Source organism: Eptesicus fuscus, chromosome 19 (assembly GCF_027574615.1).
Source record: "Eptesicus fuscus isolate TK198812 chromosome 19, DD_ASM_mEF_20220401, whole genome shotgun sequence".
NCBI lineage: Eukaryota > Metazoa > Chordata > Mammalia > Chiroptera > Vespertilionidae > Eptesicus > Eptesicus fuscus.
Window position 1 is genome coordinate 11848889 of NC_072491.1, and position 27874 is coordinate 11876762.

A 27874-nucleotide genomic window follows, 5' to 3' on the forward strand; every position below is an offset into this window, starting at 1 on the left:
AGAGACCTTGGTCAAAAAAACGCTGGCCATATGCCCTATGCCCGTGGTCGGCAAACTGCGGCTCGCGAGTGTGGCTCTTCCACAAAATACCACGGCCTGGGCGAGTCTATTTTGAAGAAGTGGCGTTAGAAGAAGTTTAAAAAATCTGGCTCTCAAAAGAAATTTCCATCGTTGTACTGTTGATATTTGGCTCTGCTGACTAATGACTTTGCCGACCGCGGCCCTATGCTATCCTTTAAGCTCCGTGTATGTTTTTCCAAGTTAGGTGCTTGAGTTGCTTGACTTCGTTAGCTTGCAGGGTCCTAGAAGGAAATATTATTTTATACATTCTTGTCAGCCTCGTAAAAACTAACATTGACTCTTAAAATCCCCCGAATGAATTCCTTATCTGCTATTTCTTTTCACTGTGTATCTCACAGTCTCATTTCCTTCTTCCTTCTGATATTCCCGCCCCTTTTCTGAAGCCCTAAGTCAGAGTGCAACCCAGTGCTCTCCAGTGTTTTCTCGGACCCTTCCTTCTGGGCCCCGCAGCACAAACCTGGTAACGCTGACCCCACCGCTTCCCCAACATAAAAGGACGCCAGGGCTTGTTTACAAGTTCGGCCAAAATGCAGTCCCTTACGTTTGCACCCCTTCGCCAGGCCTTCGCTTTCTCCTTCCATATCCACCTTTCCCCCCCAGCAAATGAAGCTCGGATCTACTTTTACTCCCCCGCCACCCTTCTCCTACCTACGGCCTTCGGAGTCCTGCCCACTGAACCCACGTTCCTCTCCCCAGGCCTTCCATTTCCCGAGAGAAACCACCACCACTTGTTTTCCAGGGTTTGAAACCCTGGGACCCGCTTTCTTCCCCTTCGGACCTACGGCCCGACTGCATCTCCCCCACCTGCGGCCGCGCTCTCAGCGGAGCGCCACTTCCGGGTCTCCGGTGCCTCCACTTTTCCGGTCCGCCCACCTCCCCCGCCGGCACTTCCGCAAGCCTGGTCCTGACCCCCGGCGGGATCGCAGCGGGGACTGAGGCCCGCCCGCCGAGGGCCGGAAGCTTCCCTCTACGAGACGCGCTGAGTGGCTTCCCCCGCCTGGGAACTCCGGTCCCGCCGCGGAGTCGCGGGGAGGCAGTGGGGGGGGGACAGCTTGTTTTGAGCACCGAGGACGGCACACCCGGAAGTGGCGCCGCGAAGGAGCGGCCTCACGCCGGGCGGGGTTTTCGGTGCCGGGAGGTGGAAGGGATGCCACGGTCCTCTTCGGCGTGAGTGTCAGCCGAGGGTGCAGGGGGGCGGGGGGGGCGGGAGCCGGTTTCCTTACGGCTCTGGTGCTGTGGCGGGTTCTGGAAGGCGACGGCCTTATGGGAGCGCCGGGCTGGTGAAGAGGTGCAGCGGCCGGAGGGGGCCCCCGCTGCGCTTCATTCTCTTCCTGGGGAATCGGTGTCTTCAGGTCACCCCCTCTCCCAGTCCTTGGCCGGCGAGTTGAGGGGAGTTGCCCCAGGAGCAGAGTCTAATGAGTTTTTTTTTTTCTGCTTCTGGGAGGAGGCGAGCGGCCGCTTTAGTGGGACTGTTGCTTTTCGGCCTCTTTTGCCCCTTCCGAAAAGTGCCTTTTTTTTTTTTTTCCTTCGTTGCACCACAGACTCAATTACTTCTAATATTTCTCTTTACCCCCTTCAGCTTCTGACTTTGACTTCTCTGCACCTTAAACGATGCTGGAGTCGTATGTGACTCCAATTTTAATGAGCTATGTGGATCGCTACATCAAGAACCTAAAGCCATCAGATCTGCAGCTTTCACTATGGGGTGGAGATGTGGTTCTCAGCAAGCTCGAGTTAAAGTTGGATGTGCTGGAACAGGTAAGCTGTGTAGTTGTCATTTATTGGACACATTTTCAGCTTGTGTAGAAGTAACCCGTTGTTCCCTACACTTTGACTTTATGTTTTAAAAGTGAATTTTTTCCCCTGTTAAACTATTTTTGGCTACCTTAAAACTAGACACCTTCCTTTACAAAGGTATGTTTTTATGCTGTATCATTCGTGATGGTTTGTTAGAATCGGGTCTCCAAAAGTTGCCTCATCAAATAGGAAAACAATGTCATTCATTGTTCTTGTTAGAATCGCTCAGCTTATTTACTCAATTCTCAGGCCTTATCGAACGTGCTGATTTACATGGCTAAGTTTTGTGTGATGCTAGAAAATAATACATTCCCGTTCTCCCTTTGGGGAATGGAAGGGTCCGAAAGAAAGCAAGATGTTGAGGAAAGTTATGTCTCATAGTAGGAAAGGTGACATTACGCATGGCATTCTCAAAGTATAGAGTGGACACACTGAGAATGCCGGCAAAACGGAAAACTTCTTTCTTAATCCCATTTTTTTTAGTTTTTTTTTTTTTTTTTTTAATGTGAGGATGCTCTGATCCAAATGAACTGTAACTTCAAAGTTCATATACTTACTATTTCATTTAGTACTAAGGTATGTCAGGCCAACTCTATTAGGTTTGAGGATACAAACGTGTGGAAATTCAGAAGAGTCAGAGACCAATTGTTTTTTAGGAGATAAGGAAAGAGTTACTCTGATGGTGATAGTTACCAATAATTTTTAGTTATATTTCACTCTTTCCACTGTTATTGAATAATCTAGAGTTAACACTAAGAAATAATATTCTGGTTCCTCCCGCTTTCTTCAACGTTAATTATGCACACAAATGCTAAGTATGCAGCTCAATTTTTACATATGTATATACCTGTGTAACTACCATCCAGATCAAGAAATAGAATATTTCCTGCACCCCAAGTGGCTCCCCTGTGCCCCTTTACAATTAATAACCCTCCTAACCCCCCATACAGATGATGGCTATTCTGACTTCTTTCAACACAGGCAAATATTACCTGTCCTTGAATTGTAAATAAATGGGAAATGTGTCTGGCTTCTTCAACATTATAGCTAAGATTGACTCATGTTTTTGCACGAGTGGTAGCTTGTTCTTTGTACTGCCTTGTAGTATTCAGTTGTATAAAGATTCACAATTTACTTCTGCTTTTGACTATTTGCGAAGAAAGCTCTTATGAACATTATTGTACCTGTATTTTGGTGAACATACGTATTAGTTTCCCGTAAGTGTATATCTGGGAGGTAGTCGTAAGTTTAGTTTTAATGGATGTTGCTTTAATGGATATTGCCAAATAGTTTTGTGGAGTGGTTGTAACAATTTACATTCTCACCAACAATGCATGAGGGCTCCCAGTTACTCACATTTTTACTATTATTTGGTATGTCTGGTATTTTTTATTTACTTTTATTTTTTGGCTTTAATCATTTTGTTTGTCAATTGCAGTTGACGTACAATAATATATTAGTTTCAGGTGTACACCCCAGCGATTAGACATTATATAATTTACTAATTGATCATGCTGGTTAATCTTGTACCCATCTGACACCATGCACAGTTATTAGAATACTATTGACTCTGTATTCCCTCTGCTCTGCTTTACATCCCCTTGACTATTCTGTAACAACCAATTTGTACTTCTTAATCCATTCACCTTTTTCACCCATTCCCCCAACCGCCTTCCCATCTGGCAACTGTCAAAATGTTCTGTGTATCTGAGTCTGTTTGTGTTCTGCTTCTTAGTTTATTTTGTTTTTTTTAGATTCATTTGTTGACAGATATGTATTTATTGCCATTTTATTGTTCATATTTTTGATCTCCCCCCCTTTATTTATTATTTTATTGATTTAGAGGAAGGGAGAGAAAGAGAGGAAGGGAGAGAAAGAGAGAGAGAGAGAGAGAGAGAGAGAGAGAGACATTTGCTATTCCATTTATCTATGCATTCATTGATTGACTCCTATATGTGCCCTAAGCAGGATCGAACCTTGGTGTATTGGGATGATGCTCTAACTGAGCTGCTTGGCTTGGCCTGGGCCTCTTCTTCTTTTTCTTAAAGAAGAGCCTTTAACATTTCATGTAATACTGGTTTGGTAGTGATGAACTCCTTTAGCTTTTCCTTGTCTGGGAAGTTCTTTATATGTCTTATGATTCTAAATGATAGCTTTGGTGGATAGACTAATGTCCGTTGTAGGCCTTTGTTTTTCATCGTTCTGAGTATTTCTTGCTAATCCCTTCTGGCCTGCAAAGTTTGTGTTGAGAAATCAGCTGACAGTCTTATGGGAGCTCCCGCTTAGGTACGGTAACTAACTGCATTGCTCTTGGTGCTTTTAAGATTCTCTCTTTGTCTTTAACCTTTTCATTTTATTTATGATGTGTCTTGGTGTGGGTCTCTTTGGGTTCATCTTGTTTGGGACTCTGCGCTTACTGGGGGTAAATGCCTTACATTGATATGCCAATGGCAATCAAAGCTCAACTACCACAGGATGGTTCAAACATGTTTCGTTGTCTTCTCATTTTGGCAGCCTCCTTGTGTTTGTTTCTGTGTTTTTTTCCTGCTAAAGCTCTTGGGCTTGGTAGAGTGGCCCTATGTAGTAGTTGTTCTGTAGGGTCCAGTGCAACAGCCTCCCCAATAACCTGAGCTGGGCACTCCAGGTATGACCCCAGACTGATCAGCTGCAAGGACTGGTTGTAATCACCACCCACCATGGAGGATCACTTGTGCAGGGGCCCACCCCACAGAGCAGGACTTCTGTCAGCGGTGCTCTGGTGCCAGCTGAGTGAGTTGCTTATGGAAGTGGTTGGGTGGTACTTGGACTTGATCTGAAGCTGTCCAGTGGTGTGCTGGCTCTGGAGCCTCCCTGGAGGTGTAGGCCAAGGTCAGCAGCTGCCTGTATTTTGCCTAGGTCCACCTGGCATGAGTTACAAAATGATCTGTAGATGGCTGCTACTTGTGCTTGGCTTGAAAGTATCCAGGTGAGACTAAGCTGTGAACCAATGCCAGCTGCTGTTAGTGTCGGGCCTGGGGCTACTTAGAGGTATGGAGCACACCAGGGCCAGATGCTGCTTGTTTGAGAGATTTTAGGAAAGTCTGAAGCATGAGCAAAGACAAGCCATTTATATGGGTAAGCCACTGGAAACAGCTTGGGTTGGCCTGCAAGTTGAGAGGGGTCTCAGGGAATCAGTAGAGTGGGGTGAACATGAGCCAGGTTGATGGAGACAGAGATGCTGGCTCTGTGGTGGGGGTGGGGTCCTCAGAAAGGGAACAATGGCTTCTGCTAGAACTTGTGTTTGGCTGCCCTCCAGCTCTGGCCCTGATGCCAGACAATTCATTTCCTCTCCATATGTCCGTGGTTCCTTTCAACCTGCTGCCCAAGTGCTGGAGCTCAGGAGTGAGTCCAAGTAAGTCCGTGTGCGAGCCCTTTAAGAGGAACTGCCTGTGACTCCAGCAGCCCTGCTCCTCACTCATGTACAATCCCTGTTGGTTTTTACAGCCTGACGTCTGGGGACTTCTCTTCCTGGCACTGGAATCCTGAGCTAGGGGGCCTGGTGTGGGGCTGGGACCCCTTGCTTCTCAGGGATGACCTCTGCAGTGGAGATACTCGTTCTAATTTTTATCCACTACACATGAGTGTGGGCCAGCCCTCTGTGTCTTCTCCCCTCCTACCAGTCTTAATTTGTTTTCCTCTTTAAATCCCCGGTTGTAGGACTTCTGTTTAGTTAGCTTTCAGGCAATTCTGAATGATGGTTTCCTTTGTAGTGTAGTTGTAATATTGATGTGGTTGTGGGAGGATGTGTTTACCTATGACACCATCTTAGTATTTTAATTTTAACCTTTTTGGTGGGTGTAAGTAGTATTTCATTTAAAATTGCATTTTCATAATGATTTATGACGGTCACTTTCAGTGTTGTTCATTGGCTATTTGGATATTCTCTTTTGTAAAGTTTCTGATTCTTTTGCCTTTTTAAAAAACATCTTCTTATTGATGTATAGTAGTTCTTTATATATTTTGGAAATGAGTCTTTTGGAAGATACATATTTTGCAGTGTCTTCTCCCAGTGTGTGGCATGTCTTTTTGCTCTTAAAAGTGTGTTTTGATGAATAGAGTTCATTTTACTGAGTCCAGTTTATCAGTTTTTTCCTTTAACTTTTTTTGTTTGTTAATCCTCACTCAAGGGTTCAAGTGTCTTTTAATTTCTCTCTGAGAAAATTCAGTTTGGCTGAATAGACTGCAACTTTGGTAGCCATTTCACAAATGTATCATTGTTACACAAATCAGGGAGTGGTAGAGGTGGAGATGTTATTGGCTCATTGTCCATACAGATGTATTTGGAAAGGCATTCAGTGCTCATAATGGGAGTGTAGATGTAGTATAATTGTGGTTAAGAGCAAGGCTTGGCATCCGATTTTCCAGTTTTGTGTCCTGGCTTTCCTAGATAAACCAGGGCAGTTACTTGACCTTTACTTGACCACGCCTCCGAATCTTCATTTGTATTTACCTTTTGGGGTTCTTATAAGGATTAAATAGTTGGCATGCAGGTAAAGTTCTTAGAACAGAGCCTGATACAGAATAATACTCAGTAAACATTGTTTTTTGTTATGGACACAAAACAAAATTTAATCTGTGCCAATTGATTAACGCTTGAAATTATGTCAGCTTTAAAATTAATGTAATAATGAGAAATATGAAAAAATTTTGACAATTTATTAGAATAGTAGAAATAGATGATTAATATTCTGTCCTTTAAAAAACTTGTGAAAACATACAGGCCCAGATATTTATAATAATAATAATAGTTAGCGCCCTAGCTGGGTTGGCTCGGTGGATAGAGCATCAGCCTGCGGACTGAAGGGTCGCAGGTTCGATTCCCGTCAAGGGCACATGCCTGGGTTGCGGGCTCAATCCCCAGTGGGGGACATGCAGGAGGCAGCTGATCAATGATTCTCTCTCATTGTTGATGTTTCTTTCTCTCTCCCTCTCCCTTCCTCTCTAAAATCAATAAAAATATATTAAAAAAAAAATAGCATCTTAATAATGGTTGCTCTTTGCCTGACCGGCATGGCTCAGTGGTTGAGTATTGATCTCTGAACCAGGTCACAGTTCTATTGCTGTTCAGGGTACATGCCTGATTGCCTGCTCGAATCCCCAGTGGGCGTGTGTGTGCAGGAGTCAACCAATCAGTGATTCTCTCTCATCATTGCTATTTCACTCCCTCTGCCTTCCTCTCTGAAATCAATAATAATAAAAAAATAATGATTGCTCTTTTAGGAAACAGTATTCTAATTACTTTATACAAATTAATTAGTTTAATCCTCAAAGATATTACTAGTCTTATCCAGATTTTACAGATAGTAAACTGAGTCACAGATATATTAAACAAGTTGCTCACTGTCCTTGGGCTGATTAAATAGAAGAGTAAGATTTAAATCCATGTCGCTGGCTCCAGAGTTATTATTTGTCTTAACCAATTTACCTACTACCTATATATATTTAGCTATTTTACTATCTTGCTAAACCAAGTAGGTGAGCAATTGTTGGATGAATGAATAAGCGTAATAATGTTTATTTTAACTTTCATAAATAGAGTTACAAGAACTTTAAAAATGTTGTCGAAGTACAATCTAAATATTTTATTTTCTTCCTTTGTTGATTTTTAACAAAAATTTTATTGGGAAGTGAAATAAATTAGTATAAAGATTGAGTGACAGTTATGCTTTCATTTTTAACTCTCTATCCAATAATAATGGAAACCTGTTAGAAAAACATTTCATATTTATGGACCATATAATATCCAGGTACAGTCTTTAAGTAAAGTTCAGTAAGTTTTTTGTTAAAGTTGGTCAACTTTTATTTTGTCAGGTCATGCTCCTTTCTCGATTTCAACCCCCCTTTCAACTTGCCTTATAATGCAACTTGTAGTTTATAACACACTTGGGAACGTATTTTTAGGTGGAGATTTTAAATAATATACCATTGCAGTTATCTCTAGTATTGCTGCTATTTACTATGGTGACTATTGCCCCCACGACCACTACCATATATGAGCCTTTACCAAGTACTAGGTATTATATATTATTTCCACTCATCAGAGTAAAGAAACTCAGGCCTAGACAGGTTCAGTAGTTTAAGTGTAACTTGCACAATTGGTTTTTGTAGTTTAATAGGTTACTGACGCTACTTTTTGATGAACAATAATTGCCCAACTATTTTTGTGTTGTAAATTTCATTTTGTTTTAAGAAAGTAATTTGAATATTAGAATGAAAAAACATCAAGCACTTAACTTATTTAATATTTTGTGTCTTAAGGAATTGAAATTACCATTCACTTTTTTAAGTGGACATATTCACGAATTGAGGATCCATGTACCGTGGACAAAACTGGGTTCGGAACCAGTGGTAATCACCATTAACACAATGGAATGCATTTTGAAACTTAAAGATGGAATGCAGGTATGAAATTATTGTTTGTTTATGTTAACCAATTTTCTAGTTATTAGTGTTTGAATATTTCTTTAACTTTTTGGGATATGTCAACTTTTATATAAATAAATGTTAGCTTATATACTTACTATTTTTATATGCCTGTTAAGTAACATAATTAATTGCAAAAGGATGTTTTAAATTTGGGTAAAATGTCCCAAGGGATATTTTCATACTAATTTCACTTAATCTGATCATAGCCCTAAATAGGGATCATGTAGATTGCTATTACCATTATCCACTAGAAGTGAAGTCTGATTGTGTCCAGTTTTTGAATTCTTGCATAGTAACCACATGGCTTTTTATTTATGTGACATTTCTAAAAGGTGAAAATCTCAAGTTATTTTTGAGAAGATAAAAATATATTAAATTTGCCTTTATTTATCAAATTTCATTGCTGTCTGAGGTTTTGTCATCAGAAACTGATTCTCTTCTGACTTTTAAAAAAATTGATTTCAGAGAGAGGAAGGGAGAGAGAGAGAGAGAAACATCAGTGATGAGAGGTAATTATTGATTGGCTACTTCCTGCGTGCCCCTTACTGGGGATCGAGCCTACAGCCCAGGCATGTGCCCTGAACGGGAATCGAACCATGATCTGGTTCATGGGTCAGTGCTCAACCACTAAGCCACACTGGCCAGGCCTTTTCTGACTTATTTATTCTTTAACCCATCTTACGTTTCTTTTTAGTGTTTTATTATAAAGGTGTAATATTGATTTTAAGGAGTTTCTACCAAAAATGTTCTGGTCTAGGAAGCAAATAGATCTGGAAAGCAGCATAATGGTGATAATTTTTTTCCCTTTCATCTTGCAGGAAAGTAGTGTCTCTGTGATTCATTTTTACTACTTTCTCCTTAATCCATATTTAAGTTTCAGTTTTAGGGAAGACTTTCTGTAACCAAATGAATTGAAGAGAACTTAAGGCAATTTTAGTGTATCCTAAATATAACTTAAATCTCTTGAAGTTAGTTAAGGTTAATTATGAATTATTAAAATCATTTCCTAATTTAAGTACATTCTTTGAGTGTCATATCAACCAACTGGGCTGAAATCTTTTTTTTCTTTTTTGAAATCTTTGATTCAAAACCTGTATTATCCAATTTAACTTACTAATGTAGTTTCTCGAAATAAGTAGACCAGTGCTGTATATTCCCTTGAAAATTGATTTTGTGAACTTTAAATACTTGGGAGATTGGTTTAGAAATCTGTAGATAGTTACATTGCAGCGAAGTTTATTTTACATTTTTATTTGGTAATACTTAAATGGTTCTTAGTCATCATCTGTCCTTGGAATTTAATTTTTTTTAAAAAAAAGTCTGGCCTTCATTATGGCACCCATATAGTGCTTCTTATTATGAGAAAAAAAAAAAAAATCCAGACACTAAGTATTTTTTCAACGGGTAGGTGGAGTTTTCAAGGCCAGATGTCCCATAAGAAACACATTTTAGAAAAGGCAAATTACAACTAATTATAGAGGCTGCAGAAAAAGATTTGTAACACATGACTTAGTGCCACCTAGAACTAATATTTGATATTGGACCATGCAGATGGCTACTGCAGGAATGATCCAGATTTCCTGCTTGCATGGTATTTGAGACTTGAATTTTGTGGTGTGCATAGCAAAAGGTCAAAGTGTCATGATTGTAAACCACTCTCACAACAAGTATTTTTTACAGATGTTTAAAATTTTGATGTAGAAAGGATTTGTGAGAATTGTAGCTGACATTTGGACAAATTATTCAGCAGTGTACACCCCTGGAGAGTGTAACTTGGGTTTATGCTAGTGATTGTAATTAATTTTTCAATAAAAACATTATAGATGAAACACATTTTTAAACAGTTTATTTTCCTATTTGGAGCCTTGATTAGTAAAGTGGGAAATTAAGTTAAAAATTATACATGTACTAATAAACTGAATAATTTTAATTATTTGAAGTTATTTTGTAGAATCACAATGAAGAAAAGACTTATTTTCTAAATAAAGTTAGTGTAGGGTGGTAGGTTAAATGAACAGGCCTTTTAGAGTTATAGATATTAATCTGTTAAAGTAATATTAACATATGAAAATGTAATAAAATACAATTTAACTGTTAGAAATCTGAGGTTTCATCCAGAAAAGATCATTGCAAAAATATAATATTGCTAAATGCCTTGATAAGGCATGTCTAATTTGTAAAGTTTAATTAATTCTACCAACATTAGATTTCCTCCTCTTTAATGTACTTCAAAAGTATTGCTAAGATTATTATATAATTTCCTTCACAAAAGACAATTACAGAGATTTATAATGATTTGAGTGTGACTCTAGTGATAATAGTTATAATATATACTAATGTAATGCCTTAGCATATCTTTGTAATCAAATTTAATTATAGAGATTTTTCCCATTGAGAAGGTGACCAAATTGTATTAGGTAAGGTATTTTCAATAAATTGATATTTCACTCAGAAAATATTTATTAACTTTTTGCTATTGACTCTGAGAGACATATTTGTTGCCAGTTCATACCCACCTTTAGATCTGCAGATTTTAATTTAGTACTTTTTTTCTTTTCCTTCTTTGAATTTCACATACAGAATTTAATTCATGACATCATGACATATCATTGTTAATGGCCCAAGTCTGATTTGTCTGTTTATTTAGCTAGTTTAGTCGGCTCTAATACTGTGGACCCAACACATGGCTCAAGAAAGAAAACATTAAAACATTACCAGTAACTTACATTTAATTATGTACTCTTCTCCTTTTGCATATTCTTGCTTGTTTAGCCTCTGTGGGCCTCATCCGTAAAATAGGACAAGACTTTCTACAAAATTCTTTTATTCCAGGAGTGTGTATGCTTTCTCTGCAGTGTTAGTAAGTCTTGCAAAAAGCTTTTCGACCTAAAGAGAGTAGTAAACTTGTTTTTAAAGTACTTATTTATTCTGGTCTTTGTACCACCTAAAAAAGTAAACTTTTAAAATCTTTGACCTAGCCCTAGCTGGTTTGGCTCAGTGGATAGAGCGTCTAGGAATGTGTCCATTTCATCGAGGTTGTCCAGTTTGTTGGAGTAGAGTTGTTCATAGTATTTTTTTACAATCCTTTGTATATCTGTGGGGTCAGTTGTTACATCACCTCTTTCATTTCTGATTTGTTTATTTGGGCCCTCTCTCTTTGTTTCTTGGTGAGCCTGGCTAGAGGTTTATCAATCTTGTTTATCCTTTCAAAGAACCAGCTCTTGGTTTCATTGATCTTATGTATTGTTTTTTTGGTCTCTATGTCATTTATTTCTGCTCTGATCTTTATTATCTCCTTCCTTCTGGTTACTGTGGGCTTTTCTTGTTGCTCTCTTTCTAGTTCTTTAAGTTGCAAGGTTAGATAATTTATTACAATTTTTTTCTTATTTTTTGAGGTAGGCCTGTAGAGCTATGAAGTTCCCTCTCAGGACTGCTTTCATTGTGTCCCATAGATTTTGGATTGTTGTGTTTTCATTATTTGTTTCCAGGATGTTTTAATTTCTTCTTTGATCTCTTTGGTAACCCAATCATTGTTTAATAGCATGCTATTTAGCCTCCAAGTGTTTGATTTTTTTCCCATTGTTTTTATTGTAGTTGATTTCTAGTTTTATTCCATTATGGTCTGAGAAGATACTTGTTATGATTTCTATCTTCTTGAATTTGAAGAGACTTTGCCTGTGTCCTAATATGTGGTCTGTCTTTGGAAATGTTCCATGTGCACTGGAGAAGAATGTATATTCTGTAGTTTTAGGGTGAAATGTTCTAAAGATGTCAATTAAGTCCATCTGATCTAGTGAGTCATTTAGGATTGCTGTTTCTTTGCTGATTTTTTGTTTAGATGATTTATCCAGTGGTGTCAGTGGGGTATTAAAGTCCCCTACTATGACTGTGTTGCTATCATTCTCTCCCTTGATATCTTCCAGAAGTTGTTTTATGTATTTAGGTGCTCCTGTATTGGGTGCATATATGTTTACCAGAGTTATATCTTCTTGTTGAATTGCTCCCTTTAGTATTATGTAGTGGCCTTCCTTATCTCTTGTTATGACCTTTACTTTGAGGTCTATTTTATCAGATATAAGTATCGCAACCCCACCTTTTTTCTCATTTCCATTTGCCTGAAAAATGTTTTTCCATCCCTTCCCTCTCAATCTTTGTGAATCCTTTGTTCTGAGGTGGATCTCTTGCAGATAGTAAATATATGGGTCATGTTTTCTTATCCATTCAGCTACCCTATGCCTTTTGATTGTGCATTTAATCCATTTACGTTTAATGTTATTATTGATAAGTACTTGTTTGTTGTCATATTTTTCCTTAATGTTTGAGCTTCTTCTTGCCTTTCTCTATCTACTTTTTACAGCAGTCCCTTTAGCATTTCTTGCATTGCTGGCTTGGTAGTGATAAACTCTCTTAGCCCTTTTTTGTCTGTGAAGCTCCTTATTCCACCTTCAATTTTGAATGATAGCCTTGCTGGGTATAGTATTCTTGGGTTCAGTCCCTCCCTTTGCATCACTTTGTAAATTTCATTTAATTCCATTCCATTCTGGCCTGGAGTGTTGCATCACTTTGTAAATTTCATTCCATTCCATTCTGGCCTGGAGTGTTTCTGTTGAGAAATCTGACATTCTGTTAGGAGATCCCTTGTAGATAACTTACTGTCTCTCTCTGGCAGCCTTTAAGATTCTTACTTTGTCGTTGGTGTTTGCCAATTTAATTATGATGTGTCTTGGTGTCGATCTTTTGGGGTTCATCTTGTTTGGGACTCTATGTGCTTCTTGGACTTGCATAGTTTTTTTCTTGCCAACATCAGGGAAGTTTTCTATCATTATTTCTTCAAACAGGTTTTCTATATCTTGCTTCTCTTCCTCTCCTCCTGGTACCCCTATTATGTGAATGTTGTTTTGTTTTGTGTTGTCCCAAAGCTCCATTAGGCTCTCCTCTTGCTTTTTAAGTCTTCTTTCCAGTTGCTGCTGTGTTTGTGTGTTTATTTCTACCTTGTCTTCTCATTCGCTGATGCAGTCCTCAGCCTCTTCTAGTCTACTGTTTAAGCCTTCCATTGTGTTCTTTATTGAGGCTATGTCGTTCTTCATCTCCTCTTGGTTCCTTTTCATTTGGTGACATTCTCATTCAGCTCCTTATAATTCTCATTGAGTTTTGTGTATTTGTCATTGAGTTATGTGTATTTGTCATCCAGCCATTTGAGCATCCTTATAACCATTACTCTGAATTCTTTCTCTGGTATGTTGCTAGCCTCAATTTCATTTAACTCCCTTTCTGGTGATTCCTCTTTTTCTTTCCTTTGGGGATTGCTTTTTTGTCTTCCCATGTTTTGCTGTAATGTTTTAATTGTAGATCCAATTGCTTTGCTACCTAGGTTCTTTTGGGGATGGTGCTACTGGTGTGATCTCTCATGTCTCCTGGGCTTGGTAATCTAGTGTAGCTCCCTACTTGAGCTATTTGGGTTCTCTTGATGTAGGCCTGCGAGCTGGAAAGGCGCAACTGCAGTGTCTAAAAGTCAGCAGCCATGAGGGGGTGTGTGTCCCAATTTTTGCTGTCTTGTGCCCTTGATTGAAATCACGCGTGCCCAGCGGGGACTCACGATGGCCCCCAGGGACTGCCTGTTGGGGTAATGGGGCTCAGGGGGCCTGTGCTCTGGAAAGGCATGACTGTGGTATCCAGAGTTCTGTAGTTGTGAGGTGCGCAGACTCAGCTTTTGCTGTTGCACCTGTGGTAGATAGGTACGTGTGCTCCCAGTGGCGGCTCACAGGGGCACCCACGGTGCATTTCCCAGCGAGACACACTGAGGCATACTGAAGCCCTCTGAAGGGCCCTGGCCCTGAAGCTGCATAATTGAGGCATCTGTGGGCAGGTATCCAGAATGAGTGAATTCAGAATTTCTACTGCCTGGGGGAGGGGGAGTGGGAGTGCGTCCCTGTTTGTCCAAGATCGCACCCAGCGAGAGCTCATAGCGGTTCACATGAGCGCCCTGTGGATAGATGGGCTCAGGGTGCTTGCCCTTGGAAATGAGCGACTGTGGAGGTCCCTTTGCCTGCGCAGAGCTCTGACGCACTCTGCGGGGCCCTGGCACTGAAGTTGCCCAGCTGGGGTGTCCGTGAGTAGTTATTCAGGAAGAGGGAGTTCAGAATTTCTACTGCGGGGCAGCGCACCCTTGTCTGTACAAAATCACACCCAGCGGGGGCTCCCAGTGGCTCCCAGGTGCTGCCAATGGAGTGGTGTGCTCTGGATGCCTGCGCGCTGGACACGTGCAAATGTGGTGTCCAGACTTCTGCCGCTGGGGAGGGGGAAGTTGCACTTACTGCTGCCGGAGCAGTGCACCTTTGGAGGTGGAGGTCCCAGGGTCTGCAGGTCTGTGGGTGGGCAGCAGGATTTTGGCTGGAGTGGCTGCTGGGTCGCGGGCAGTTCCAAGGCCTGTCTGGTTGGTGGTGCTGATGAGTTCCTAGAAAAGGCCGTTCTCCCCTTCAAGATGGCGTGGGCTCCACGCCCGAGTCCCGCAGTCCGGGAGTGCTGCTGTGGTTTGAATGTATCCCTTCAAATTCATATGTTGAAATCCTAACTCCCAAATATGATGGAATTAGGAGGTGAGGGTTTTTGGAAGTGGATCCCTTGTGAATGGGGTTAGTGCCTTATAAGAGGCTCCAGAGAGATTCCTACTTCCTCTGTCATGTGAGGACACAGTGAAAGGGCGCCAGCTGTGAACCAAGAAGAGGTCCCTCACAGGACCATGTTGGCACCTTTGATCTTGGACTTTTAGCCTCCAGAACTAAAATAAGTTTCTGTTGTTTATAAGCTACCCCGTTTGTGGTATTTTGTTGTAGCAGTCCAAATAGATTCCTTTTTTATAGCTGAACTAGAGGCCTGATGCACGAAATTTGTGCAAGAGTAGGCCTTCCCCCGGCTCCTGGCACCGGCTTCCATCTGGCACCAGGCATCCAGGACCTGGGCTTCCCTCCTCCTTCTGCTGGCAGGCACCCAGGACCCAGGACCCAGGCGGCTTCCCTCTGGCTGCTGGCAGGCACCCGGGACCTGGGCTTCACTCCGCCCCTGGCTTCATCCAGAAGGATGTCTGGTCTAATTAGCATATTACCCTTTTGTTATTATAGGTACTACTGCATTTCATAGCTGATATATATGTATACACACATGCTGTGTATATACACCACATTTCCTTTATCTATTCATCCATATTGCTTCCATATCTGGACTATTGTGAGTAATGCTGCAATGAACATGGGAATGATGCAGATATCTCTTTAAGACAGGATATTGTTTCCTTTGGATATATACCCAGAAGTGGGATTGCTGGATAATATGAAAGTTCTATTTAAAAAGTTGTGAAGAACCTCCTTACTGTGTTCCATATTGACAGTATCAATTTACATTACCACCAACAGTGTTCAGAGGTTTTCTTTTTTCAACATTTGTTATCTGTTGGTTGATAATCACCATCTTAACAGGTGTGAAGTGATAGAGCACTGTGGTTTTGATTTGCATTTGCCTGATGGTTAGTGATATTTAGCACCTTTTCAGCTACCTGTTAGCCATTTGTAGATATTCTTTAGAAAAATGTTTACTAATTTTCTTTGCTTATTTTAAAATAGGATTGTTGTTTTTTTTTGCTGTTGAGTTTTATGAGTTTATTTTATATTTTAGATATTAACTCCTAACACAGCTTGCAAATATATTCCCCCATCCCATAGGTTAACTATTTATTTTTGTGATAGCTCCCTTTGCTGTGCAGAAGCTTTTTAATATGATGTAGTCCCACTTATTTTTTCTTGACTTCTGTTGCCTGTGCCTTTGGTATCATATAAAAAAAATAATTGCCAAGAACAATGTCAAGGAGCTTATTCCCTATGTTTTTTTTCTAGTAGTTTTCAAGTTTCAGGTCTTACATTTAAGCTTTTAATCAATTGTGAATTTATTTTTATGTGTGGTGTAATTCTTGTTTGCCATGTTGGATATTGAGACGTGAGGAAGTCTCAGTTTCATGAAGGACTTTCTAAGAATGTTATGAATCAATTAAAATATGGTGTTGTAATAGAAGTGCTAGTATAGTCTTAATTATAGTGTTCAATGTCGTGGCCTTTTTTCTTTTTCTGTAGGGCACAGTCTTTTCAAACCTTGTTTTTTGAGACATTTTCCTGACTTCTTAGTATATGTGGTACTTAGTATTTACTGTTTACTTGGCCTTTTCTCATAGGGATGATAATAGAAAAACGTGGTTAGAATTGTGCCATTTAAAAGCAATGTGATTTTGAACTATTAATCTCATCATTCCTTAGTTTCCTTATCTTTAAATAGGGATACTTTTGCACAGGGAGTAGTGTCTAATTCATAGCATTGTTAAGAGGATTAAGACATAGGAATATAATGTGATTATTATCGGTAGGTGACACATTGGAAGTGCCATAAATAAAACAATTTGTTCCTTTTGTCTCTTTTTTCTCCCTTCCTGCCTTTCTTCTTCCCTTCCCTTTCTCCCTGCTTTCCCGTCTTTCTTTCAAGTTTAGTGATTACAGGAGGGGCTTTTTGATCAGACAGATCTGGGCATTCATCCCAGCTCTCTCACTTCCTGTCTTTCTGGCCTTGGAACATCTTCAGTTCTACTTTTCTCATCTTTAAAATACTGAGGCCTGGCACAGATAAGTGCTCAATAAAGGTCATTGATGACTAACTTAAATTATTCTTAATCTTTTATGCATATAAGTATTATTTCTTAAGTAGGTAAGTAAAATACCTAGATAAGGGTACTACCTACCTATTTTTTCTCAAACTGCCTAACAGATATTTTTCTTTGACCAGATATTCCTTGCTGAGGGACGTTATATATAAGAAAAAAAAGTACAGTTTTATTCTGTTCAGACACCCAATTCCGCTTTGTGAATTGTGCTAAAAATTAGATGGTAGAATGTGATTTAGGCCAGAATGCCTCAGTATAACTTTTGTTCTTTTCTCCCATAATTTTGGCCTATTTCACCTCCCAAATCTAAGAGTGGATTTAACCACTTTAATTCAGTAGTTTAAATAAAGGGGAGGAGGAGAGGTTGGCACCGTGGTGCTCACCTGTTGATAGGAAGAAATTGGATGCCATAGGCAATAATAAGCAAATTTTCCCTGACTTGTTGCTGTTAGCTGGCATAGTTTGATTGTTCTCTGCCTGGGGCAGTGTCTGGGTCAGGTGGCTGTGTGTGTGAAAAGAACCCGAGGACAGATGGCTAATGACTGTATCCTCTGGGGAAGAGGCTCAGGTCCTGTGACTGAGGACCATGGATCTCAGAGATAGAAGAGTGGCCCAGCACACAGGTTTAAAGTTAGTGCGGTGATCTTTTTCACTGTTAAAATCGCGCCTAATGAATGTTCAGCTTTGGCCTGTCAGGTTAGCTAGTCCTCCTTTTGAGAAGATTAAGTAAAAGAATGCAAGGGAATGTCAACTCTCTTTTTCTCCAGCCTCTCTTCTCATACGGGAGAGAAGACAGAAGCAGCTTCTGTGGCTGAAGTTGATGTGTGACGAGAGAGGGACATACACATTCCTCCTTTACTTAATGCACTCGGCATTTTTTAAATACTGGAATTAACTTTATTGATATTACTGTCAGCGTAGAGGTGAACCAGAGATTCTCGTTTCTCCCCGGCTCTCTCTTGTGTTCTCCAAGTGCGTGCTTGTGCTTTGGTGACTGGATTTGGCTCTGACTTTCCGAAGTACAGTGTTACCCTTAGACATTCTTTATTGCATCTGACAATTGACATTGTACTTGTTGCTGGAGAGGACAGAGGTGACTGTCTCTAAGAACGTTGTAGCAGTCTATTTCCCAGTCCCTTACACTCTGTTTCAGGAGCTTTTGGTGACTTGAGCTGCCAAATGATACTTGGTCCTTTGCTTGCCAAGTTTGGTGCCACAAGGTGGAAGAGCATAAAGCACATTACTTCTTGGTTCCACTTTTCAGTTTCTCCTTCTTCAGCTCTTGCATTTTAACCTCTGTCTTTTTTTAAACAAGGACTTGGAATGATTCATTCACTTGTTTTAAGTTTTGTCCTCAGTCTTTTTCATACCATTGTGAATCTGGGAGTTGACGGTTTTCACGTTTTAATTGACTAGCCCTGTGAGGGCTGAGGTGAAAAGTATGCTACATGATTCCATGACCTGTCAGTATGAAAGCAATGGATCTATGTACATACAGTGTTGGACACATTTTTCTTGTGTTAGGAACTTTTGTAAGGAAATGACATTGTTGCTTGTTTCATGAGGAGCAAAGGGATAGTATTTTCAGAACTAGCTAGGTGATCCTCAAGAGAAAACATTCTTTTGCTATGAAATATGTTTACCATACATTTTGGAAAAATTGCCACCTAAATAAGGAAGATATAATTGTGCCCGGCTGGTGGGGCTTAGTGGTTGAGCATCAACTTATGAACCAGGAAGTCATGGTTTTATTACTGGTCAGGCACATGGCCAGGTTGTGGGCTCGAGCCCCAGTAGGGGGTATGCAGGAGGCAGCTGATGGATGATTCTCTCTCATTATTGATGTTTTTATCTCTTTCTCCCTCTCTTTTCCTGTCTGAAATCAATAAAAATATATTTAAAACAAAAAAGAGAAAGCCGTAATTGTAATATGTTTGGGGTTAAATATTATCTCAAAACATTTTAGCTAGTGTATTTGAGAACAGAGATTCTTTTATTAGGATTAGAGCCTTTCAGTGAAGTAAAATGTGTAATAGTCCAACATGATGCATACTGGTTAAAAGCTGATGAACTCAAACTAATGATGGAAGTAATTCTAGATATATTTTTTTTTTTTTTTTTTTTTTTTTTTGGTGCTAATCCTCATGCCAGGGTATTTTTTCATTGATTTATTTTTTATTTTTTTTAGAGATAGTGGAAGGTAGGGTGGAAGGGAGGGAGGGAGGGGGAGATAAAGATAGATAGATAGATAGATAGAGAGATAGAGAGAGAGAGAGAGATATCAATTGGTTGCCTCCTGTACATATCCTGACCAAGGCCAGGGATCCAACCTGTCCTTGACCAGGAATTGAATCTGAGACCTTTTTGTGGCAGGCTGACGCTCTAGCCACTGGACCACTCTGGCCAGGGCAATAATTTCTGTTTTAATAGTAAATATTGTAATTCTTGTTTGCTTTATTTTTTATTTAATTTAGTTGGGTCAGGATTGAATGGAAGCTGACTTATAATTGAAATAAAATGTAATTGAAATGAAAACAAGTTCAAGTTATCAAAAGTATTATTTTCTAATTATACTGTATAATTATTTTCTAATTATACATGATTTTCTATCCATAGTTGAGAAAGAAGTGTTTACACATTTGGTAATGTTTGTTTCATAGTATATATTTTTATGAGTGCCATGATTTATGCTAATTTTTAAAGTACACTGAAATTTCAGGTTTATTATAAATTTGTTTAGAAAAGTTACTTAGTTTGTTTTTCTTTTGAATAATAAAAGCATGTAGTTTGTAGGGAAACTTTATTCATTGTGTCTTTTTTTTAACTATTTGAAAACTCATATTTAGCCCATGTTCTCTACCATTTTTTTGCTACTAATAATTTTTGAAAAATAAAAATGACTTGTTCTTTCTTTTGCTTTAAAATGTTTGTCATCTTGTGCATGCCAGATTTATTAGACTGCCGTAGTTTTTAGTGCATTTTGGCTGGAATGTTTATTATGACATCACTGTAATCTATATACAGTATGTGATTTCAGATGGTTTCAGTGTTAAATATTTTTATAATTATGCTAGTTTTGGCAGTTCACTTGGAATTTTTTCACATCTCTTTAATGAACATGTTTTACTTCTGGGCTTTTGAGACAACCATATGTTTCAAAAATTAATAGTGTGCTTTTAATGTTAACGTTGTGCAGAAGTATATGACTGCAGACATTTTTAAGGATGTAAGTTGAACTAAAAGTAATTACAGCAAAGTTTTATTCATAGTAGTAGTCTTTTAGTATTTAGAGTCTATAACATCCCCCAAAATAACAGAAGATGTCATTGTAAAGATTGAATGGTGAAGTTGTTTTATGGAATGAAACATTGTGAAGTTTGCTTTGTATTAACTTAAAATGAATATAATTTCATGCGAAATTTTATTTTTGTTTATGATAGTAAATATTTTACTTTTTGATTGTATTGAAATTGCAAACACATTTTTTCTTCTGCTAATATATCGCTAACATTTGAAGCCATACTATCATGTAAAAGATTAATATTTTATTATTGTATCATTTTCTTAGTATGGTATCAAATAAGAATTTTTGTTTTCTAAAGGAGGTCTTATTTGCTGCTTTCTTTAAAATCAATATAGGATGACCATGAAAGCTGTGGTTCTAATTCTACCAACCCTAGTACTACTGAGAATACAAAATCATCAGTAAAACCTCGAAGAATTCAGCAGGCTGCTCCCACAGATCCTGATTTGCCACCAGGTAACTTCTAATGGGCTTGATAAAGCCAAAATTTCACCTATTATTTATTGTTGTAACTCTGTAGAATTCACACTTTCAGTATTCTTTAGTGCTATGAAATATTTAGACTGTATGTTTATGTGCATTTGTTGCATGAATTTAGAACAGGTTGAGTCCAGAGCCCTCAGGAATGTCTTTCATTCAAATTTTGAATCTCTTTTGCAGTAGGTTGTTTCTTAAGTTTCTTTTTTATGTCCTCTCCTTGAAAAAACTTGCCTCTGATTTCCCACACATAGTATTTTTGTCCTCCTGGCTTCTTGATAAACAGAGGAAAGACACTAGATTGTTTTGAGTTTCTAGAAACAATAAAATTCACTAGCAGAGACACAGAGGTTTTTAATTGGGAGAGACCATCTGTTCTATTTTCTGAAAATTTTATTTGCCTGGGACAGTAGTGACTTGTAAAAGTTCCTTGATAAATATTTAATGAAGAAAAACACACTGATCATTGCATGTTAGTTCTGTGGCCAAAGTGCATTGCTATCTTTTTACAGTTAGGAATTGTTCATCAGTTACTTCTTTTTTATTTTATTTATCAGTCACTTCTATTTTCTGAGATGTAGGTGACATTGGTATACACTTGCTCTCTGTGCCAAAGGTTTGAAGGCTTTCTGCTTGTTTTAACCTAGTTAATTTTTGACAGTCTTCTGGCGCCATTTGCTTTACCTCAGAGGCTGGAATTAGGTACACAATTTCATAGCCCTCCTCCTTCAAATGTATGTTCTAAGTTACATTTGAATTGAACATTTTTAACTAGTATTATAGTGATGTTAACACTGATGCTCTATATTCTTCAGAACTCTGTATCTAAAAGGCCTCAGTAATCTCTCTGGCTTTAGAATAAATTGCTATAGTTGGAGAAGGTGCCCGAAGATATTTTATTACTGAGCATTTCTAATTCTGCTTAGAGTAGTGTGGTGGTTTTGGAGCTTTCTAAAATTTTTCTTGCTAATTAACTCCTTGGGAAAAACTCCTGGTGTTTTAAATTAACCTGTAAATTAAATTAAACTGTAGCTTGTTCTTATTTATTAATTGGGTAACCTTTTTACCCTTCCAAATTTCTAATTACATATACCCCCAAACTTACTCTACCAGCTCATTTTATAATATGCAAAGAATAATCCTGGCAAAGAATAATCAGTTGTAGGTTTCACATTTGAGTCTCATTACATTTTGTTTCCTTCCCATTCCCTTTCCCTTTCCCATTCCCTTTCCCTTTCCCTTTCCCTTTCCCTTTCCCTTTCCCTTTCCCTTTCCCTTTCCCTTTCCCTTTCCCTTTCCCTTTCCCTTTCCCTTTCCCTTTCCCTTTCCCTTTCCCTTTCCCTTTCCCTTTCCCTTTCCCTTTCCCTTTCCCTTTCCCATTCCCATTCCCATTCCCATTCCCATTCCCATTCCCATTACGTTTCTTTTGTTAATCCTCACCTGAGAATATTTTTTCCATTGATTTTTAGAGTGAGTGGAAAGGAGGGGGAGAGAGAGAGAGAGAGAGAGATGGATATAGATAGATAGACACATCAATTGGTGGCCTTCCATCCTCCCCCCCCCCCCCCCCACTGGAGATGGGTATCAAACCTGCAACCCAGGTATGTGCCCTTGACTGGGAATTGAACCTGCAACCTTCTGTTGCGAGGGCCATAGCTCTACCCATTGAGAATACCCACCAAGGCACATTTTTCTTCTTCTAAGAAATGACTTGTTTAAGAAAAATTTAATGCTTTTGTCAATTGTGAATTTCACAGATAACAACCTTCTATGGGCTAACTTGCATGTACTCAAAATAGGTGCCAGATTTTTAATGATTCTTTTTAGAGCCTGTATTAGAATTTATACTGATATCCAGAATTGGGAGAAGTGGTCTATTTTAGGAGCATAAAACATAAAAACATAAACGTAACATAAAACATCCTATTTTAGTGGTATAAAGCAGAGCTGTGTTCTACCTGAACTACTTGAGGTAGCTTTTGGATTAACATGTGCTTTTCTGCCTTACCTAATAGAAGGACTCATATCCTCTTTTATGCTGACATAAATCACAGTTAAGAAGTTGCTTTAGGAAGTAACTGAACTTCTTGGGCAATTACTGGGAGGCAAAGCAGCTAAACTTAATCTTGCCAAAGGGGAAAAAGAAGGGATAATTTGAGAATCCAGTTGGATAATGGTAAATCATTTTATTTCAAGGTTAAGTCATATGGTGATTTGAGGACTCATTTCTGGTAACCTTATCCTGCCCAGGAACTAATTTTCTTTCATAGTAGAGGTGAATTCTTGCTCTCAGAATTTTCTAGAGCAAAGTTATTTTTTTCAGTATCTGTGTTTACTATTTTAGAGTTTGAACATTTGCATTAATCCAGAGATGCTTATTGAAAAAAGTTTTGGTGTTGCCAATAGTTGTTTTACACCCCTGAAGGTTGAGTGACTTTCTAATCGGAAAAGACTATGAGTCAATATATAATCTTTTCTTTGTAAGCTCTATTCTTGATATCTAGAACAGTCTTTTTCAGATTATGATTCCTGACCAATTAGTGTATTATGAAAACATTTAGTGGGTCATGGTGTGAATTAAAAAATATGTGGCATAGAATAGAAAACCTGGTAGCATACATCATGCAGTACAGGGCAGTAATATTTCAAGAAATGTTTGCATATGTGTGCGCTTGTGCTGGGTAATGATGTAATATTTCTTATGTGAGAGGGGTCAGAAGAGTTTGAATCTGACTGGTTTGAAGCAGACAATTTTCTTTCAGTTAATAATATATAAGCCAAGACCTTGAGTTATTACTAATAATAACAGTTTTGAGTTTTGAACTTAGCATATCCTGTAAGATAGGCTGACAGTTAGTATTTAGAGACAAATTTTAAGGTTATATCATTTATTTATTCATTTATGCATCTTTCCTCAGTATTCTCTATACTTTATATCTCTGTAAAGTGATACTACTTCTAAGATAGGTACTTGGATTACTGTAGCTTCCTTAGGACTAAGTTATTTGAGCTATTAAAGAGATGGTATAGCCCTAGCTGGTTTGGCTCAGCGGATAGAGCGTCAGCTTGTGGATTGAAGGGTCCCAGGTTCGATTCCGGTCAAGGGCACATGACCAGTTTGCGGGCTTGATCCCCACCTGGGGGCTTGCAGGAGGCAGCCAATCAATGATTCTCTCTCATCATTGATGTTTCTATCTCTCTCTCCCTTTCCCTTCCTTTCTGAAATCAATAAAAATATATTAAAAAATAAAAGAGATGGTGTATAATTTATTCCATTGTACAGTCACTGTTACTTTGTCCTTGCATTTTTAATAAGGAAACTTAAATAATCTTATGTAGATGTAGTTCTTTTTAGATACTGGGTTCTTTTATTTTGGTGAATTGCCCTATTCATCTCAACTTTATCAGTATTACGAGAAACTGAGGAAAAATATTTAAAAAATAGATGAAAAATCCACCTGCAGGGAGTGTTCTATCATTGAAACACAAACCAGAAAGAATATATGCACCCCTATGTTCATAGCAGCGTTATTTACAACTAGAGGCCCAAATGCACGAAGATTCGTGCAAGAATCGGCCTTCCTTCCCCTGGCTGCTGGCACCACCTTTGCTCCGGCCGGAGCTGCCTTTTCGCTCTGGCCCGGAGCCGCCTTTCTACCTTCCCATGCTACCCAGAGGCCTGGAGCGGCTGGGCGGTGTGGAACGCCTGTGTCGTCACCTGAGTATGCAAATTAACCTGCCATTTTTTGTTGGGTTAATTTGCATACTCACTCCTGATTAGCTGGTAGGCATTGCAAAGGTACGGTCTATTTGCATCTTACTCTTTTATTAGTGTAGATAGCTAAGATTTGGAAACAGCCCAAATGCCCATAAGTAGATGAGTGCATAAAAAACTTGATAACATTTACACAATGGAATACTATGCAGCCATGAAAAAGAAGGATCTCTTACCCTTTGAGAAAACATGGGGGGACCTGGAGAGTATTATGTTAAGTGAAATAAGCCTTTCAGAGAAAGACAAATATCCCATGATCTCACTTTTTGTGGAATCTAATGAACAAAACAAACTGACAAAATAGATCCAGAAACATGGATGGAAGCATGCAACAGACTGAAGGTTCTCAGAGGGAACGGTAGGAAGGGATTAACCAAAGAATTTATATGCATATATGCAAAGCCCATGGACTCAGGCAATAGTTCTGTGAAGGCCTGGGGAAGTAGGAGGAGTAAGGAGGAGGGGGTCAATGGGGGAAAAATGGGACATTTGTAATACTTCCAACAATAAAAATAAATTAAAAAATAAATTTATAGTAGTATGTTTCTATTACTTTGCATTATACATTTTCTCCAGTTGTTTTAGAGTTAATTTTTTTTGTTTTAAAGATAGTACGCCCTTAAGCAGTTTTTATGAATTCCCTACTGATGACAGGTTTTTCAGAAATTGGAAAACCAATATTCTCTGCTTCTTAGTAACAGGATATTTATCTTTACTTTTAACATCTATGTTGTGTAGTAATAGCATGGGGGAATATACAAAGGTGTGTAAGGGTAGGTTTACAGTTGTGAGTACATGAAAGAGTTTATTCTTAAATTATTATTTATTAATTATTCTATTATAATTGTAAATCTACTTATAAATCTATTTTTGCCTATCCCTGTATATTCTAAGGTTAAAAATTTTGATATTTAAAATTTATTTTGGAAGCTTAATTTTTTAAGCATTATTTTAGTATCTACTCTCATAAAACAGTATTTGCTACCTTAAATTTATTGATATTTTATATGTTAGTTTTATAGCATATGTTAATTGGCACTCTGAAAGCTGCTAATAGTTTCTATGTCTAGAAAAACTTGGACTTAATGGTCTTACAATTCTTTCCCTTTTTTTTTAGGAAGGAATGAGGGAGTTGGTTTTTGCAAACATCTTATGGTTGAATAGATTTAATAAGCTTTCTCCCAGAAGGTGATAACAATATCAGTTGCTGAAATAAGTTGATTCTTTTTTGTCCATTAAAGTTCTGGTTTAAAGAATACAAACAGTTCTTTCATGAGATAGCTAATATTTTAATTAGTTTTCATTATGTTTAATTTATATTTTCAATTAAATTCCTCAATAATATATCTATGTTCACTTTTATTGTTTGAGAAACTTCGAGAGAAACTTCTGAGATTATGGAGTATCCCACAGTAGCATGAAATTAAAAGAGAAAATTTGGACATTCTAGGCAAGCTCTGGAGAAAAAGAATGTTCACTAGTTACACTTTTATTATTTTGAGTTTTTTATAAAAACAATTATTTCTGACTCTCTTATTTCTCTGTTTTCATTATATTTGTATCCATTCTGTTTCCTTTCTTTTTCCTATCTTCTTTGTTGTATTCTTTTTCTTCTTTAATTCTGTCTACATTTTCTTTCTCATTCATATTCTCTCCCCTACCCTGTTTCAGTATTATATATTAGTAAGTGGCAGTAGTTAAATCAATTGTGATAGTTATGTTTCTCCTATTTTCCTTCCTCCAGGCCTAACTTTTTAATATTCTTCTGCCTATTTAAAGTAGGAATAGAAGATCATAGCAGGTTAAAGAAGAAGCTTAAAGCTATTTTCTTAAATATATATTTTTATTGATTTCAGAGAGGAAGTGAGAGGGAGAGAGAGATAGAAACATCAATGATGAGAAAGAATCATTGATCGGCTGCCTCCTGCACACCCCACACTGGGACTCGTCCCCACAACCTGGGCATATGCCCTTGACCGGAATTGAACCCAGGGTCCTTCAGTTTGCAGGCTGACGCTCTATCCACTGAGCCAAACCAGCTAGGGCTTAAAGCTGTTCTTTTAATACTAGTGGCCTGGTGCACGTGTCCCTCAGCCTGGCCTGCACCCTCTCGCAATCTGGGACCGCTAGCTCCTAATCGCTCACCTGCCTGGCAGCCCGATCGCCCCTAACCACTCTGTCTGCCGGCCTGCTCGCCCCCAACTGCTCCCTCCCTCCCCCGCTGACCTGATCGCCCCCAAATGCCCTCCCGGCCGGTCTCCCGGAAGGTCTCCCGGTCTAATTAGCATATTACCCTTTTATTAGTATAGATATTGTGTAATCAGCATATAGTGACACTAGTGACACAGTTTCATTTGGGAAAATGTTTGATAAAGTAGGCAGAAACTAAAGTACTGTAGTATAGGATAATCACCTAATGGGATGTAGTGTTATGTTATTAAAAGGTTTCTGGTAAATGTGGTTTCTCTTACTATATGAATACTTTATTATATAGAACTTCTCTGTAATAGTGTTTGTTTGGCTGTATCTTCTGTTTATTAGCGTGTTACTTTGATAAACCTGTGTACCTATCTAAATGTTAGTTTCTTCTTTGCAAAATATGCTAAGCTTACCCACCTTTTATGTACATTATGCTCAGTATTTAAGAAATAATTATTTATTGACTTATTGTGGCTAATTGCATTCTTTTTTTCCTGTATTATAGGTTATGTACAGAGTCTGATTAGACGAGTTGTAAATAATGTAAACATTGTTATAAATAATCTCATACTGAAATATGTTGAAGATGATATTGTTCTTTCAGTCAACATAACTTCTGCAGAATGCTATACAGTAGGTGAATTATGGGATCGTGCATTCATGGATATTTCTGGTGAGTAAATACTATCAAGAATACTATAGATTCTCCATTATTGAAACCATTTTCTTAGATTCTAAACCTTTCTTGGGCCAACTGGCTCTTAGATAAATCTAAGGAAAACTTTATGCCTTCAAATTGGGAAAATGTACATATATAAAATCTAACATGCAATTAGAGGAGGTTAATAGAGCCTTAGCTTAAGAAATCCCAGACCTTAAGAAAATATTTTTAATTTTTATTTTTTCTTAGCTATAACATGCTTATTTCAAAGGTGATGTATAATATTTTACAATGCTGTGGATTATAGCAATGAAAACTGAATAATATTAAGTTAAAATTTTTAATGTTTTTGACGGAGGAAAGAGAGTATGTTGCTTTCATATTACTTGGTAATGGCAAACAATATATCTGAATGAT

General features: G+C 38.4%; 1 protein-coding gene across 2 annotated transcripts in view; it reads left to right on the top strand.

Moving 5' to 3' along the window:
- The first annotated feature begins 1128 nt into the window (after nucleotides 1–1128).
- VPS13B (vacuolar protein sorting 13 homolog B) overlaps nucleotides 1129–27874 on the top strand; it is a 593664-nt gene continuing 566918 nt past the window's right edge. For both annotated transcript variants that reach the window (XM_008148507.3, XM_054708717.1), the window contains exons 1-5: nucleotides 1129–1248; nucleotides 1661–1839; nucleotides 8176–8319; nucleotides 20681–20801; nucleotides 27302–27469. In XM_008148507.3, the coding sequence (XP_008146729.2) occupies nucleotides 1693–1839; nucleotides 8176–8319; nucleotides 20681–20801; nucleotides 27302–27469 (580 nt within the window). In that variant the 5' untranslated portion in view covers nucleotides 1129–1248; nucleotides 1661–1692. The remainder of the gene's footprint in view (nucleotides 1249–1660; nucleotides 1840–8175; nucleotides 8320–20680; nucleotides 20802–27301; nucleotides 27470–27874) is intronic.